Below are 19370 nucleotides of genomic sequence, written 5' to 3' on the forward strand. Positions count from 1 at the left end.
TTGGAGGAGAAAAAACAAAGAATATAAGATTGTCATTGTTAATCCTTTAAAGATTCCTAGCATCATTGTACACTGAACATGTTAGAAAAAAAATCAAATTAGAAAAAAAAATAAAAAAAGGTACATGAGGGCTACTTTTTCTTTCCATTATAAACCAATCTAATGGAACTAAGGGAAAAGGGGGCAACAGCATGAAACGTGAACTAGCAGTACCAATATGCACAGTAACGCGAAGGGCAGAAAATGATGGCATCAATTGCACACAATTCATGTTCCAATAATTTCTAAAATCATTGGTGTCTTTCCGTGCTTGCCCTTTTCATGTTCCTTCCATCAGAATCTGTAAAATCCAACCAATATTCCCCTTCCCCAAACCATTACGCGTTCAGCCAAAGAATTTCAACCCATTAAATTTATAAATAAAAATGAATTGATAAGAAAACCGAGGAAAATCTATTTCAAGAACAATTCTCGTATCTGTCCTCATCATTCTTCAAAAGTTGCCTTCTCTTGACTACTAAGAACCCAACCACCCCAACTTGCATGATTGCCGCAATGCCAGCAAACAAAAGTCCAACCTTTTTCCCCGCATTCATCTTCGGCGGCGGCGGCGGTGCGTGCACGTGGTGGTGGCGGCGGTGGCCCATGTAACGGAGGTGCGGCGGTGGCGCTCCCATCTTGCTGGTAAGGGGAGCCGGTGATTCTGGCGCGGGAGCCGCTGAAACTGACTCAGGATCTGATGGAGGCGGCGGAGGAGACGGTGGTGGAGGTGGTGGTGGAGGCGGTGGCGGGGGCGGCGGTGGGGGACTTGACACTATAAAAGCCGGTGATCCTGATTCAGCGCCATTCTTCTCATTTTGCTCCTGGGTTTGGACAATAAACGCGTAAAAGCTAATGGAAATGCCGAAAATCAAGAAACCAAAGCGCGAAAACGGTGAAGCCATGGACTTTGAAGAATGATGCGGATGCGAATCTTCGATAAAGGCTTGTAGTTTTGGGGGGAGTTTCTCCACATCTACCCCCTTTCGCGTCGGGGGGATTATCCGATGAAATCAAACGATCCCTTTGAATCTATAACTTCCAATCGAAATGGGTCAAGCGCAAAATCCTCGCTTTCTGGTTCTTCGTCCGAAATATGAACGCACCCTCCAAATCGGCACTCTCTAGGGTTTTTGCGATTCGGGCCCCAAAATCAAAAGAGTAAAAATGCGTGACGATTCTGAGGAATTGAAACAAAAGGGTGAGTGAATCTGAAGAGAGTATTGGGATTTGACCCAGAGAAAGTGGTGAATCAAATTCCTCTCGGGTCTCTCCCACCTTCTCAGAAATGGGAGAGGGACGAATGTAGTTGAGAAGAGAGAGAGACAGAGAGAGAGAGAAAGAGAGAATACGCGGGGTTCAACGGTTGGCCTAATTTAGGCGAGTAATGAGGTTGTAACATGGAATCTTTGTATCTGTCATGACTCACGAAGACACAGGAAGTTAGAGAGAGATTATGACATGACGTGTCATAAATGGTGGGACCCTATATAGTAGGGTCCTGTTTGATTATGTATGACCCGTTTAGGTATAACACTCATCCATGTGGAGGCCCTCCTCCTCTTATTCTATGCTTCCCTCCATTATATCATATAACCATTTAAAAACAATATATATATATATATATAAATGAATAATGTGCTAATTGGGAAAAATTGTATCAGTACTAGTAGCAGAAAAAAAATCTCATATAATATAATCCCAAAATAGTTTAGATCCATTTGTGCATCAATCTGAGATTGGCTTCATTATTACAGATGAGAAAAACAAAGTATCCTTACCTTTATCAAATTGTATTATATTGTTGTGTTTGGTAAAGAATGTTTGGTGTGTATTTGTACCATATTAATATCTGTCCATTGGAGTTACAGAAGTGAGAGTGCAATTTGCATATCTAAAAGGAATTAAAAAGTTGTTCAAACTTTTCTCATTCATTCAATGATTCATAATATTTTTTTGCTTTCTTTTATCTGTCATCACTATCTCTTCTTTATCTTTGCCACCACACTGTCATCATCTTCTCTTCATCTTCACATTTCCAAAAACTGTTTCTTTCTTATTCATCTGCCTTTTTCCATCTTTACTCTTCTCTTTAACTTCAAGGGGAGCATTCCCTTTCTTCTGTTTTTCTTTCGCCATTTTCTCACTACTTGGTTTTTTTTATCTCCTTTTGCAGATTCAAGGTTTTGGCTGTGGATTGAACGTTTAGGTCGCTAATCAAAGGTCCAAATGATGTTATTTCTTCGTTAGCCTGCATTTGTTTTTGCTATTTTTCTTCATTTTTTTGGTTGAGTGTGATAAGTTTTTTATGCTTTTTGTTGGTGTTCTTCATTTTACGTTTTCATCTGTGTGCATTCACACTTTGTTTCTGAGCTAAAGATGTGATTTTTGAGGTTTTTCTGGTGTTGGGTTCTAGTTTTTGTGGGATTTGTTTGCTGAATCAGATTAAAGATCTTTATTTTTTTTGTTTTTTTTGTTAAATGTCTTGCTTTTCATATTAAATTTCTTTTTTCTTTTGCCTCAACGTGTCTCTGGGATTTGTTTTTTTATATTTAAACAAGTCATTTTTTAATAGCTCTCTCAAAATTGTCATATTATTGAGAACTAGAAAAAAAAAATCCAAGTTAAGCTTGTTGAATTTGACTCCATTGGATTTGATTTTTTTTAAGTTAACAAAATTCATTTAAAAATAAATAAATTTACATAAAGTGAGATGAAAGATCATAGAATAGAGATGATGGGACTTGGAAAAAACTTAAAAGCTTCAAGTAGAAATGAAGCTTATGCTCATTTATGTCAATTTCTTTTGTATGAAGGACTATTAAGTATGGTTCTCCTCATTCAAGTTAAATTATATTTATCTCCACATCTTGATACATTTTTAAAAATAGTCTTTGATAATTTTCTTATGAAATTTGTTTCTATGCGCATTATATTACTTTTTTTTTCTTTTTGGGTGCAAAAAAGTTTGAAACTTCTGCCTATAATAGAGGATACTCTTGCATGTTGTTCATATATAACCATATAAGTTTAGTGAAAACTAGACGAGTAATCATGTGCGAAACTATACATATTTACAATTTTAAACTTTTAAATAATGTAACTTCTAAAAGAAATCTCTACAAATACTAAAAATTGTGTCAAATGTACACTTCTAAAATCTCTCTTAGATTTCGTTTTAATTTAACTACAGAATAGTATTCATATCTATTAATAAAGGTATATCCAACATCCCATTAAAGTTTAAGGACAAAATTGTTAGAAATTTAAAATTTATAAGTTCATCATTTAGCTGTATATACTTAAAAGTATGTTTACTTAGTATTTTAGTTATTTAAGTGTAGATATTTATACTTAAAAAATGGTATTATATCTACTTGCCACTTAAAGTTTTCTTTTACACTTAAAAAATTGATATTATGAATTTATATATTTCACATTCAAAAGATTTGACACTAATGAGTATAAACAAAATCACATAAGATACGAGACATCATTTTCAATCCAAAATCTTAAGTAAATAAGTTTGTGTGTATTTTTTGTTATATAGTATACATCTTACTCATTTTTATTTAATACCATATTTTCAAATTAACTTGAATTCATAACAATCTCTTAAGTCAGTCTTTTTTATATTGGATTACATCTTTCTCGAGTGAAAACACTTTTTAAGAGTGGTGAACCTTTCTTTGTACCATCATTCTACAATGGGACATGTTTTCCTACAAAAAGAATGATTCATAAAAATTCTCCACCTTCTTTATGTCATACTTGTTTGAATTGTCACCAAAATGAACCTAACTTTGATATCATTGTTAGATTTTTTTGTGAAAAGACATTAAAGAAAGCCTAAATCAATAAGTTGTAAACTAACTCATAAAAGAATGAGATACCACCTTCAACTTGAAACCTTAAAACAATACATTTGTGTCATTCCCTTTATATGTTGTTCATCTTACTCGAACTTAGTACTTTATGAGACTTCCGATCACCTTGAATTTCTTACATTATTGACTATTACTTTAATCTTTCTTTAATAATTTTAAAAAATAATTAAATAAATAAACAATACTTCATTCAAATTTTTTAAGTATTATATGATTGAATTAATTAAAAGTTATATAAAAATTTGACTTGAATTTTAAACACTTATCATCACTTATATTAGTTTGGTTAGGGATCAATAAAATTTTAAAAATGATTTTTTTTTAGGGGAAAAATTTAAGTTTTGAAAAGAACTAGTATTATTATCTCTAAATAGGAGAGATAAAATTCATGAGTGAAGACCAATTAACATTCATATATAAATGTACATAGGTATAAATTGTGTCATATTTACATAATTGTTTTTGAGAAATAGAAGAATTTATATTCTAGCATTAATTACTATATTATTGGCAAGCATATTACAGTGATCTTTATATGATACACATAAATCTCTTTTTATGGTTTTATTTTCTAATATTCATCATTCTAGAATGAACAAAATATAAAGCATGAATCAATATTTAAATTTTTTTGAGCAAAACATTATTTAAAAAATTGGTTTTGTATTGTGTATAAACATATAATCAACTATGTTAAGTTTATAATTAATTATCTTCAATTTAACCAAAATTGAATTTCACTTAGATAATTTATTATTTCAAATAATAATAATAGTACAAAGAAAAAAAAATATTTTTAGTACGTCAACTCTCTAAATTCGATTAGTTAGTTTTGTTTGAAAATTAATATAATTTAACACTTATTTTGGTGTTTAATAATTATCATATGTATTTATTAATAAAAAAATAACATTAATCAATTGATCATGTGGAAGCAATCATTGGAGATTTTAAATTTACAAAACAAAAAGAAAGGTAAAAGACTTCAATTGCATATTAATGTTAATTTTGTCTTTAATAAACACAAGTGAGAATTAATAAAGGTATCCACATGTTCAATTAGAATTAATGAAGTTCAAACAAACACAATGGAGTTAAAGTTTTTGTACTGTGATTTTCTTTCTTTCTTATAATACTAAAAAAACATCAATATTGTTAATAAAAAATGATTTTCACAAGTTTTGGCAAATGTTAAACAAACTAAAAAGTTATACTTTTCCAGATAATCTATTATGTTTAATAATAATAAATAATATATATATATATATGATAGTTAAAAGATAATTAATTAGATATTTATTTAAAATTATTTATTAATATATAAATTAATTTAAATACCAATATTTTTTAATCTTTAAAATAATATTTAACTTAGTCAATATAATAATAAATTATTTTTTATTTTTAAAATAAATTTTAAATTAATAATTTTTTTTATATATTTATTTACTATTACTATAACAATAATTCAATAATAAATATATAATTATTTACTCCACTTAATTAAATAGTAGATATATAATTATTGACTCCATTTATTGGATTGGAATGTGATTTATCCAACATTTCCTTTATAATCTTTCCCACAATTTCAAAAATCCAAATAAGTCTTCTACAGCCAACCATGGATCGATAACATCTTGGAGAAAAAAATGAAGAATAAAATTGAATTATGGTTGATTAAACTTACCAAATCGCAGTTGTAATTGGTCCAAATCAGATTTTACTCCTCCATCTCCTCAAAAACTCAACTTGATAAAAATATTCTACCGTCAAAATCTCATTTTATTACAGAAAGAGAAAATTTTAGAAAACTAAAGGTTTTATAATAATAAAAAAATCAACATATAACTTTCATTTATAAACTTTGATTTCATATTCATTTAGAATTTATTATTAAAATAATAATAATAATTGGGTGTTACCTATAATATCATATTATTGAGTTAATTAAATAATTTAACTTTTTTTACAATAAATTTAACTAATAACGGAAATTTTCAATTTTATTACAAATTTAAATTATGCTATCATAATAAATACATTTACCTCTTGAGGATAAATACCCGATCATGGTTTAAAAGTAAATTATTAAATTATTCATGGAATTATTTGAATAAAAGTACACTGCATAATAAAATAAATTAGCTAGAAATAGTTTAAAAAATTATAGTGAAAAATAATATTATTTGAATAAGTTAAAAAATTTAAAATAAATGAAAAATAAGATGATTTTATTATTAGTAATTATGTTGATTATTTTTAATTATTTATTATTACGAGAAAAAAACAATAAATAACACTCTAATAAGTGACTTATAATTAAGAGTAAACTCTAATCTATTAATCATCTATAATACAAATATCACTTAAAAAACATCTTTAATTTTAACATCATAATTAATTATATATATAGCACAATTAAGTATATTATGTTATAAATCCTTATCCAGAAGTCAAAGTAAAGAAAGTAGACTTTAAGTCTAATTCAATTTCATAAAATCAAAAGTAAAGAAAGTAGACTTTAAGTCTAATTCAATTTCATAAAATCAATAATTATGTTGATTATTTTTAATTATTTATTATTACGAGAAAAAAACAATAAATAACACTCATAATAAGTGACTTATAATTAAGGGTAAACTCTAACCTATTAATCACCTATAATACAAATATCACTTAAAAAACATCTTTAATTTTAACATCATAATTAACTATATATATATAGCACAATTAAGTATATTATGTTATAAACCCTTATCCAGAAGTCAAAGTAACTCTTATTAGAAAGTGGACTTTAAGTCTAATTCAATCTCATAAAACTGGTTCATAGGATGAGGTTTGCACTCACTTAAATATAATGAAATATTCTATTTTTAGTCGATGTGGGATCTCCAACACACCCCCTCACACGAGAGTGACAACTCGTGCATGGGACAACATATTATGGATGGTCCGATAATGGCACGATAGCGGATGGTACGATAGGCCCAACAACACTTGCTAGGAGGCTTTAAATGATTCTGATACCATATTAGAAAGTGAACTTTAAGTGTAACTCAACCCCATAAAACCGGTTCATGAGGTGAGGTTTGCACCCACTTATTTACAATAAATATTTTTATTTTTATTTTTATTTTTTTTATAAACAATATCAAATAAATAAATGTGAACCAGTTAATCTTTTCATCTCTATACTTCTTCATCAAATCACTCATCATCACTTAATCCAAAGAACAAATTCATGCTTCTTGCAGCAAATTGGTTAAATCAAAGTATAGTAAAAGTATTCATCACTGGCTAAGAATAAAAAATATCCTGCAGAGAATCTTGATCCCACTCGGTCGTAGTAAGAAGAAAAGAAAAACAAGTTGATGTGACTGAAAAAACAATCCAAATTGTTACCTCTGCATCTCAATGGTGGTTTCTTTTCACACCTACATAAATTGTCTTAAGGATTATACAATCTAAAAATGTATTTTTTTATAATTAAAAAAAATCTTTAAAAAAATAAATTCTAAATTTTATAATTTAGAATGAATTTTTTAAAAGAAAATCATTTTAGTTTATAAAATCTGAAGATAATTTTAATTATCATGATCACTTATTCAGAAATGAAAAATATCAATGAAGGATATGTTTGGTATTTTAAGAAGTATGGAGTGCCACAAGAAACATTAGGGTGCAGAAAGAAACATCGATCTCAACTCTTTTGACCTGAACTGGGCTGGGCCACCAAGGAACTTTACGAGCCCAATTTTGCGTATTCATTTGTTAACAATTCCGGCCCGATACAAACGTTAAAGTAAATTAATTTCCCTAGAAAATGTTAGAATTTCATCTTCCTTTTTCTCTTACGTTCATAACCACAATTACTGAGATAATATTAATATTTGATTGTTAATTAGCAGGATTATGATCGATTTGTTCAAAGAAGTAAACACAAAACAATCTAGCTAGAAAAATGTGCTCACTCCAACATGATACTAAGCTATTTATTAAAGGTTTTTAGCGGTAAAACAATTCAACCATGTCGGATAATTTGATTTCCTATTGTCTAAGAAATGTTTGATTCTTTAAAACAGAAACCATATTTAAAAATACTCTCTTTATCTAATAATTAGGGAGTTTCACGAAAACATGTTATAGCCAAAGGCACAATGTTTCTTATACTACACGAATTTCTTCATCAAACTTTAATGAAATGTTTATTTATTGTTGGAACAGTATAACTGGGTAGAGCGAAATAAAAGGAAGAAATAATGAAGTTATTAATGATTTTGATGTGTTTACGCAATATAAATATTAATAATTATTATGGTAGTTGTTGGAAGAGAATGAAAATTGGAAAGAGAGTGGAGTGAAGGAAGTGTCCAGAAGCAGCCGCAGTGTCAGCTAAGAATTGTCTTTTTGCTTCTTCCTTCTTCCCATGCCTCATAACTCACTTCTTAAATACATACCATCTCTTCAAAATCTCTTTTTTTCAACCCTACTTAACCTATTTCTTTCTCTGTAAAATAGTTTAAGAAATTATGATTTTGAAATGAGTTGTTGCAATGGCATGGCAGAGTGGTAATTAGGAGAGTGAGGGGGGGACAGAAGGTGGTATGTTGGAATTGTTGAGACAGAAGAGTGAGGGTGTGAAATGAATGAGAAGGTAAAGGCAGAGAGAGAGAGAGAGAGAGATGAATGCATGATGCATGGGCCAAAGGAAAAGCAAAGCGACCTTGGTGTCATTGTTTATCGCACCCTGGTCCCATCGTTTTTGCTTTACCACATTTCCACTATTTTTCAGCTAAAGAAAAAGGAAAAAGATGATGAGAAAGTGCGAAAGTTTCGAGTGGGAAGACACTGAAGTGAAGAAAGAAAGGGTGTATGTGTGTGTGTCTATCCATGTATCTATCTATCTACATATCTATCTATCTATGTGTGTGCATTACGTGCCAAAGCATTGGAAATTGAGGCTAAATTTCTCACAGTGGTTAAACTTCAGCTGCTTGCTACAGGGCACCCCAGGTGGCCATTTGGAGGAATGGGGATGTCCCTATATCTCTATGCCACCACCATATATCATTATGAACATGATTAATGTCTTAATTTAGGTAGTTGAACATAATTATAACCACCAATTTTTTATTGTTTTCGTTACCTCCACTCTTCACATCAACTATCCCCATAAATGCCACAGGGTTTTTTAGATACCCATTTCTACAAACCAGTACGCATACATTCAAGTTTAAACAACACCACCCAAATGGAATAATAACTTTTTTTTCTACTCTCTCAAACTCACTTTATTACTATTACTCATTCAATCAAACTGGGATAAAACTTAATCAAAGAAGATTGTTTGGTTTAGAAAAGGGTATCAAAAGAATATCAGAATGAGAAGTGTAGTGTGAAATGGAGTTGACTAGATCTAAGCAGGATCCAATAGAATAGAATAAAAGTGAGGAACCCTTTTGTTTTGATTGGATTTGAAATGAAATGAAAGAGGGTTGGTTAGATTGAAATGCAAAAAAGTGTAGAAGTGGAAGTCAAAGTATTTTGAAGGGTAATGGAAAATGCAAATGTTAATGCAGGACGCATCCTAGGCTGTTGTTTGCAGTCTATAGAGAATGACCTGTCTATTCCATCCATAACAACTCACAGCCTTCAAATTAAAGGCACACAGAGAAGTACCTATAGATGGAAAAATGCTCAAACTGTCACGCCAGCATGCATCCAAGCCATGCAATCTCTGAACTTAGCTCTTATCTTATTCTTCCCTACACAAAGCCCTAAAAACTAGTTAAAACCCATATGCATGTAGCACCAGCAGCAACAGTACCATCTACCTAGCCAATACTAGCATAACATAAATACCATGTATAGCTTCCTTCCTTACAAACATAAACCATTAAAACATAACCACCATTTACCATAAAACGTTTTATGATCTGCAAATTTTGCTTTGTTTTGTAAACCATGTAGTTCTTGTGGTTGTGACATAAGTGGCACAGACATGATATATGTGTATAATATAGTTTTAAGGAGCATTTTTGGATATGTGTTGGATTTGGAGATTGCATGAGATGAGATTACTGTAGAGGTTGGAAATAGGGTGGTAATGATGGAGAAATGTCTGTGGATATTTAAGCATCTTGTCCTGTACGTGTTGTGTCTTTTTCTGTGGCTCTTGCGTCTCATGGGCCTCTCTGCCACCTTATGCATATTTTCTCTTCTGCGCAGAATCTCTCACTAAATTTTCTCTTTGCAGCAAGCCCCCTAGGCCCCCCCTCCAATCCGTACAACTTGTTGCAGTCATAATTTTTTGTCCCCTTTTCCCAATTCCTTCCCACAAACAAAGAAACAAACATACTCACATGCAATTAACAAATCAAACCATCTTTCAACCATTAAGTTTAACAACTTACAAAACACAAAACTTCACACTTCTCTCTGATCAACTCATCAACTTTATTTTCATATCCAAACCTCAAGTAAACTCACTTTCTTTTCATTAACTTGTTTTTCTTGCAGAATTATTTTCTGATAAAGCAATGGAATCTCTTGTGTAATATATCACTTTATATTTTCGTATGCTCCATTTCTAACTTCGTAGATTTCATTCTTAAATTAACAAGACTAGCACTGTTTTTTTATTATTATTAACGAGAGAGAAAGCATTTGTCTAGACTTAGATTTACTATTTCACTCTAATAGTTTTACGGATTAAGTTTTATAATTTTTCAAAATTGAACAGTTTTGATTTAGTATTGATGTGTTATCTAATTATTTTACGTGCATGTATATAATAACAATGTCAATTACGAAAAAATACAAGATATTTAATAATAAATTTTGACAATTAGTTTTAATAAACTAGAGAACAGATTGTAATTAAAATTTTATAAGAACTAAATTTAAACATTCGTGAAATTATAAAAATTTGAATTTAAGTTTGTGTTTGTGTATGCGAAAAGAAATACACAAATTTATTGTAAAAGAAAAAAGAGGAGACGAGGAGTCATAAACTAAGAAAAATATTTAAAAATTCGAGACAAAAATTGCAGCAAATTTTCTTCGTATATATACGAAGATTCCAATAAAAATATATACATAGTAGATTATATTGATTTGATTATATTTTTAACTTTTTATTTATATTTATATTTTGTTTATTAATAAAAGAAATAATTTTGTTTCAATTACATCAATTATTTATTAAACTTTATTTATATAAATCTATTTACTTTCTCCTAATTCAAATAAGTTTTTCTTTCTACTTTTTCTCTTTTTTTATTCTTTTCACTCCATCTCAATCCAAACAAACCCTATTTTTTAAAATTTATTTATATTTTTGTATGTAAAATGAAAATGAAAAGTATTTTCTTATATCAAACTGACCTAATAACGTTTTACCAAGCTACCCACTACTATACTAGCATCTTTTGCGAAAAAAATAACAAAATACTTTTTATAGAAAGTAAAAAGTTTTTTAATAAAATAAGAGTAATACTTGGAAATAACTGTATTATAAACTGTAAAATTGATTTACCTTATTAGTGCATATTTTTTAAATTATTAGAAAAATTACTAAATACTATTTTTGAAATAGTTTCAATTACTTTGAAAACAAATAAGAGTATTTTTTTTAAAATGTTATGTATGGAGTTGAAATATATTGGAAAAAGTGAAAAGAGAATAAATAAAGTGAGAAAAGGCACGCAATTTAAGAGAGTACCCCATTCCTTTTAGTTCATTCATTCATTCCCTTTCTTTGGAGTCAAAAGGAGTCTTACCTTTTGGGAGAGAGAGTGTGCATGATACCCACTGGTGCATTTTAGCAACTAATTCTCTACTGCTCACCCGTACCTTACTTATCGTAGTCCTTGTTCAGTGACGCTCTTTGACTCGGTCAAAGAATATCCCACTGCTTCACCTGACCAACCAAAAATAAAGAATAACATAATTACTCTGAATTTCAATCAATTTCAAAACATAAAAAATTGTGTTAATCCAAAAAAGTGTTTTAATAATATTGCTAATATTAATATTTTCCTAACCAACTTATGTTCAACGGTGTGTGTAAAAAAACACGATTTTATATCATCAAATTTATTTTATTAATAAAAAATTCCACATTCTTGATATATAAATATATACATTCACTTTATGAGTTCATGATAGATCCATTCGGACCATTTTAAAAAAAAAACTAAAATTTTCCTTGAGAATATTTTATTTCATGAGAAAATAAAGTGAGAGAAAATTGTTAAATTATGAATGTTTTCAAACTTAATTTTAAATAATTAAGTTTTAAAAACTATTTTGATTAAGTACAAATTTGAAAATAATTGTGTGGGTTGGTTGTGAGGGTAAATAACTATTAGCCTCAGAAAATGCTTAGCTAAACTGTTTAGAGTGTCACTTTTTTTTCTTTTTTTTTGAATAACTTATGCTATTACTTGAAGTGAGAGAATTATTTTTAGTAAAATCTAATCTAACACATTTATTATAATACCACTAGTTAGTTTACATTAAAAACAATTTTTGAAAGTGGTCGATTCTAAAAGGTATTTTCATTTTTATTTTATTTCTAAAACTATGAATTTCAACTTGAATCATTTGATTTTATTTAGAGATCTATCATAATTCAAGTACTAAAACAATAATAAACTAACCAAATTTCACATAAAATTGTCAAAGATGATAATAAAATCATACATAAAACAATAATATTACAATTTTTTGAATCTATTTAATTATTTTTCAATAAATTTTAAAAAATACACTAAACATACTTTGCTAACATCAAACCTTCAACCATTTTATATCACTTATCAATTCAAAAAACAATAATTTAAAGGTTTAATCCCTTCAATAAATTTCACCAAAATAATCAAAATCTAAATATTTTAGGACCCAAGTTTAACCTTCATTACCTAATTGGATGATTAGGTACTCACAAAGAGCTCTAACTTCTAAAGAACTAAGGATAATTTAACCTATATTACTGAGTCTTAATAACGATTTGAACACACAACTAGGATCTTGAATTAATAAAGACTAATTTAATGATCAAATACCTTACATGCAAGACAAATGTATTTAGATATACAGAAAAACTCAAAATTGACTCAAAGCAAAATAGAGTATAGTCAAACTTACTCGAATAAATCTAATCAAACAATTTTATCTTATTCACTGTCAATAGTCAAAATATGGTTTTTGACTATCAATTAATGTAATGAAGGATGCACTTAGAATTTTAGAAAAAAGACATAGGTGAAAAGAATAAATATTCTTAAGAAGATATTGATTATTTTAAAATAAAAATTAAATAACTGATTTTTTTATTTATATAAATTTTGTACTTTAATAGTCATTCTAATTATATTTATATTCTAAATTTATTTTTTACATCTTTCTATTTATTGTATTTAGTTTCATAAAAAAAGATTTTTTTACGATCTATTTTCCTGTTGCTTCTATTTTTTATCTGCAGTTTATAATTTTATGTTATGGAATAATTTATGTTAGAAGGAAGATGTCACTTTATAATATAAAGTGTTTAAGGGATCCCGACGTTACTCATTATTTTTTACGATTATAAATATGTACCAATACAATAGTCTAAAAAATATTAAATATCATTAAACTTATTAATGTGGACTTGTTCGCATAAGAAATTACATAAAAACAAAAAAACAAATCTAGTTTCTTCATATAATTTAAATATAAATTTGTAGATAAGTTATATAAAAATACTCTTTTAAATTAATTAATGTATAAGTTAATCTTAACTTATATAGATGACTCAATTTTATTTTTTCTCTTAGAAATCCTTATAAAAACTGTTTAAACATATACAATATAGTTAAATGAAAAGTATATTTATTGTTAGTTATTACACAAGTTCTCTAAAAATACAGTAATAAATTGATCACCATAGTTAGAAGTGAGAACACTTGGATAGGATACATCTATTCATTTTATTTCAGATTATAATTTATCATGTAAAAAAAAGTCATAAATTCATTTTGATGAATTGAAATTTCGATCTAATCCTATTTATTTAATAAAAAATCAATCCAATTCACAGATTAAATTTTGTATTGTTTTAAAAATTTATATTTAAAAAAGGTTTAAAAAAATCGGTTAAACAATTCAAAAAGTTAGAAAACTTAATAAAATTTGTAAATTTCAAGGAAATAATAAAATATTAATTTTGATATTTCGTACATGATTAATTGAATTTTAAGAATTAATGAATTATCAATCTTTTATAAAAATAAATAGATAAATATAATGTACTTCATATTTTAATGTTTTGAATTAGGTGTGGATTTAATTGTGGATAAATTAAATGGATTATTTTGTCAGACATTAGATATCCTACCTCTGCCAGAGTCAAACATGTCACCTATTCATTAACGGGTGAAATTCAGTCAAAATAGCTAAAATATGAAATATGTCAATGAAATTAATGAAGATTAAACGTAATGAAACGTAAGATGGAAAATCACTTGTAACAAGAAAACAATTTATCCATAAATAGATATAAAATGTTAAGTCAAAGAGCAAAATTTTAATAATCATAATATAATTAATTACTTTCGAACAAGTATTTTATACAGTGTATTAAAAATTTCTGATTTTACACGTCAAGTATATAAGTTAACAGTGATACAATATTGTTTTTATTTTAAGTGATACAATGGTGGTTTTATTCACAATCCATCAACACAAATACTTTTAAATAATTTTTTTTATAAATAATCAGTTTCAAACGTTGGTAGTTAAATAAACTTCCAATCTCCAAGTTTCGGTTTAAGTTATTCATAAAATAATTTGAGTTGTGTTTTAGTTTTTGGGGTGTTTAGGCAAATGGTTGAAGAGGTTGAAAGTAACGTGAGGAAGCTAATGAAGGAAATGGTTGATTTGTGTGTGTTGTTGTTTGTCGTGATGGCAAAAGACATGGATGTCTGGGTTTCCTTTAGCCATCACCCTCCATTACTTTATTGTCATGTTTCATTTGCAAGACAAAGTGAACCAATTTTCTATGAAGATTCAGGCATGAAAATATCCTTGTAGTAGTCAAAGAAAAAGTACTCGTGCTGCTAACTTCACAAACAAATCATATAATAATCTTATATATATATATATATATATATATATATATATTTAGTTACCAGCCAGCAAAGGAAGATAGAAATTTCAAGATTTTGGTACGATTCTCATGATTGATTTTCATGCATCATTCTGTTCTATTTTTTCTCGTTAACCAAAGTGGATAATGTTTTGCAAGTTAGTATCGTACCCTACCTACCAACAACAAAAGAACACATAAGGAATCACAACTACTGACATCCCCTTCTTTTCAACACAACAAATTACCAAACATAATCATCCAATAATTCTCCCATCTCATCATCTTAGTTTGTTTTCCTAAGCTAATGTCTCTGATCTCAACTCAACTCAACACTCTCCTCATTCATTCCACAAAGCAAACATGGGAACTTGATTAACAAGTCCCATATTTCCAAGCCTGCTGCTGCTCATGTGGTCGTTTTCATTGTTCCCATCATCATATTTTGGTCCATCCAGGGTGAAGTACCCATGTCCATAGTCTGTTCCACTCACTCCAAACTCATTGGGTAGCCCCACAGAACACTTTGGGGGACTTTCAGGGTTCAAACCAACCTTGCTGTTGCTTGGAGAAACTTGCTGTGATGATTCAGTGATATTGTTGATGCTAGCACTCTCATTATGTGCTTGCTCATCACCGTTGCCATTCCACATCATGTTGGACAACTCATCAGAATGTTCACCTTCAGTTATTGCCAAGGGAGGTGGCTGAGTCGGCACAGAAGAACTGCTTGTGTTGATGTCATCCGCAGCAACAGCAGCTGGTGATTCTGTTTTTGGGGACCGTTTTGCAAGATCTCCTGCAATGAGAGTGGAACTTGAGCAGATTCTCTTCACATCATACCTACTTATGTCAAAGTTGGTCACAGCACTTGTTCCTCTGAACTTGATTGCTGCAATGTCGTATGCTTCAGCAGCTTCTTCTTGAGTACCTACACAATTGTTATGGATGACAGAATGAATTGCAAAAAGATTAATGAAAACTGACAATGTGTAATGTGATATTATAAAGAGACATTATTAAATCATGTCACATTATCATGCATGAATAAAGGAAGAAACAATGATTATTCAAAAGGGAAAAAGGAAGCTTTAAAAGAAAGGCAAGATAGGGTCTACAAACTTACTGAATGTACCAAGATACAAGTCCTTGTTTCCTGCAACCCTTCCGATTCGGGCCTGCCACCTTCCATGTTGGTGGTGCCTGAAAATGATACAAGGAGAAAAAGATAGATGTTAGCTAATAATTGCCCACCTTAATTCAAAAGCTGAAAATTGCAGAAAATAATTCATGGAAAACTTTATTCGTATTAATGATAAAGCTCATTACTTTAGTCCATACCTTGTCACACCTCTATACACAGATGCCCCTCTTGAAAATCCACTGCTCTTCCTGCCGAGGGAAACAAAAAGGACAATTCCTTCCAGTTGAATGCAATGGGGGTGAAAGAATTTACTAAGATCACATGGAAAAAATTTAATGGTACCTTCTTAAATTGGCGACAAATTCTTGCCTGGTCATGTGCTTCATCTCTTCAAGTTCCTTCTCATAAGTGCTTAACTGAGCATGTATGAAGCAGTAGACATGTAGAGTGATCACAGTTGCTATGTAATGGTTCAAGCCACATAAATTAAATACATAGGAAATATTTGACTTTTTTCAATAATTTTTAATTCCCTTGTTTCTATTTTGTACTGTTGCAAGACTAGCTAAGGAAAGACTTTTGCAAAGGAGAAAACTGTACAAGTTTCAGAAACCTTACAGGGAAATTTATGTGAGTTGTTGGACCCCAATACTTGAGTGCAGCTAAGTCATAAGCCCTTGCTGCTTTTTCTTCCTTATCATAACCACCTAATAATAATACATACACGGATATAATTATTTGCCAAAAGCGATAAATTATCCTCAAAAGCCAAGCACACTTTCCAATGCTTCATATCTAGTAGCGTATCTAACCAGTTACCGTGTTATAGTAATAGGTAAGATTTACAAAGATGGTAAAGGAGAAAAGATAGACAAGCATCGCGTGTGAAGGAGTGTCACTCACCAAGGTAGACTGAGTGAAGATTTGAAGAAGCCATGAAAAAGGGAGAAGAATCCAACCAGTGCATGAAACAGACCGTTAGTATATTCTCTTTCAAACAAGAGTGGAAAGTAAATAAAAAAGGAACAAAATGGAAAAGGCTAAAGCACTTGTTTTGGTTCTTTGAAAATGATCTTCCTTGGTCAATGGCAATAAACCAAATTAATATAAAATAATATAACCAAAACCCAAAAACCTGAACCAAAAAACAGATTTTCTCACCTTGCCTTCCTTTCCTTGTTTGCCCTTCCTTTCTGCAACTGTTATCCCACAAATGGGCCTCATATCTCCCAGTCCATCTATGCCTAACAAAATCCATGATTCCAAAAAGAAAAAAGAGAAAAATTCATCCAAATGAACAAAAATATCATTCCGTGTAATAATTAATGAACAATAAAAAATCATCACTTGTACTACCTTGTAACACCACGGTATTGAGAGGTTCTCTGCCCAAAAGTGTCAATAGATTTGCGAGGAACTGGTTCTCTAGCATGAGATTTAGCCATGGCCCTTTTCCTATTGTCCTCAATAGCTTGAACAGGGGAAATTGCACCCACCCCATTCTGCACAGTGGGGCTCATAGTGAGGGACAGTGATTGGAAATTACACCCATTTGCCTCAGTTGATGGCTTTACATCAGAAAACTGAGTTTGTGCCAACCAGGACTTGTACATGCCATTGGTCGGGATAAGGGCATGTGGGTTATCACTGTATGCATGGAAAGATTGAAGCAGGGAAGAAGGGTTTGTGAGGCAATCCCCAGTTTCAATCTCGGCATTGGTGCAAAAGCTTGGTGCCACATTAACATTGATTTTGGAAACATTGCTCTGGCTTTGGTTTTGGTCATGTTGAGAATCTTGACAAAAGACTTTATTGGGGGAGTTTGAGTAGCAGCCCAAAAAGTCCTCAAGCTTTGGACCTTTTTCATTGGAATTCCCTCCACCTATTGCACTATCATATCTCCATTCTACAAGCAGCCACACAAATTTCATTGTTAATTCATAAATAAGAAAAACCAATGCAGTGGAAGCACTGATTCATAGCAAAATATAAAAACTTTATGCAGTAATCAAGAGAAAAGGCACAAAAGAAACTGCTTTAAGCGACATGCAAAGGGTTGAAATCAACACACAGAGCACTCTCTACCCATTCAATAACCAAAAACCACTCATTGTGGTAGAGAATCACAAAAGTTTGTTTTAGGAATGTTTAGTTGTTTATTGCTCAAAAATATTCTCCAAAGCCAATAAAAAATTATTATCTGTTCAAAATAAGATAATCTAGAAGGGAACGGGTGCAAATAGAAGGACATGCAATACCTTGATGAGCAGCAGAGTGGGTGAAGGAGTCAGCAACACACAGAGAGCCATCAGAGCGCAAAGGCATAACAGACATGTGAGGGTGAGAAGAAGGACGAGGATGATACCCTCCTCCTTCTCCTCCACCTCCTCCTCCTCCTCCACGCTCTTGGTTTTCTCTCCCAAATTCTTCATCAATCCTCAAGTGTGGAGTCAGAGAGAACCCCAACCAGTTACTCATATCAACACACTTTTCTCACACACAACAGCTTCCTCTTTTCTCAAGAAACAATCCCCACAAAGAGCACAAACTTCCTTATTACAGGAGTTACACTAACTTACACCCCACAGATCTTTCTCCCCTCCCAAAAAATTCGAACTGCTTGTAGCATGTATGTATCTCTCTATCTATGCAAGTTTGGAATGTTGGAGTTTGAGCTCAAATTTCAAAGCTTGTAATGGTAGGGAAGTTGGGATGAGGTTGAAAATTTTCCATTTCTTTTCCCCCCTTTGAAGCTTGCATCATAGTCATAATCATGTGGGATTCATATCTTGTGGGTCTCTTCTAAAGGGGGTATGTTGGGTTTATATATATATATATATAAAATATATATAATATTATTAGTTTGATTTTGGTTTATTTTATGATATTGTTGAGGTGAGAGTGAAGGTATTGAGACTTGAGAACTCTAGACAAACTTCTCTCTCGTCTTATATTCTCAGCCCTGTGTCTGTTTTCTAATGAAAGTGTTGGGTTCTGTGCCACCTCTTTCATTTCTTTCTCAGATTTCTGCAGAGGTGGCCACGGCATGTCGCACTGTCACAAAATAATATATAATAATATATCAAAATTAAGTGAAGAGATGCCAAAATCTCCACGGCTATTATCAGAGAGAGGGTTGGATTCAGTTGCAATGCTCTTGTAACAC

General features: G+C 30.6%; 2 protein-coding genes across 2 annotated transcripts; both read right to left on the reverse strand.

Annotated features, from left to right (window-relative positions):
• On the reverse strand, window positions 1–1461 carry LOC137818942 (uncharacterized). The gene has a single exon (XM_068622605.2). It carries the CDS (start codon window positions 942–944, stop codon window positions 459–461), a length of 486 nt encoding a protein of 161 aa, XP_068478706.1. The 5' UTR covers window positions 945–1461; the 3' UTR covers window positions 1–458.
• A 13693-nt stretch (window positions 1462–15154) lies between these two features.
• LOC137819386 (Integrase-type DNA-binding superfamily protein) lies at window positions 15155–19062 on the reverse strand. Its single transcript, XM_068623218.2, has 9 exons — window positions 18463–19062; window positions 17561–18110; window positions 17366–17448; window positions 17108–17116; window positions 16823–16911; window positions 16547–16620; window positions 16402–16452; window positions 16187–16263; window positions 15155–15991 (listed from the first exon to the last, which is right to left on the reverse strand). Exons 1-9 carry the CDS (start codon window positions 18680–18682, stop codon window positions 15402–15404), a joined length of 1743 nt encoding a protein of 580 aa, XP_068479319.2. The 5' UTR covers window positions 18683–19062; the 3' UTR covers window positions 15155–15401.
• Between the last annotated feature and the right edge of the window lie 308 nt (window positions 19063–19370).

Source organism: Phaseolus vulgaris, chromosome 10, assembly GCF_051622355.1.
Source record: "Phaseolus vulgaris cultivar YP4 chromosome 10, ASM5162235v1, whole genome shotgun sequence".
Lineage (NCBI taxonomy): Eukaryota > Viridiplantae > Streptophyta > Magnoliopsida > Fabales > Fabaceae > Phaseolus > Phaseolus vulgaris.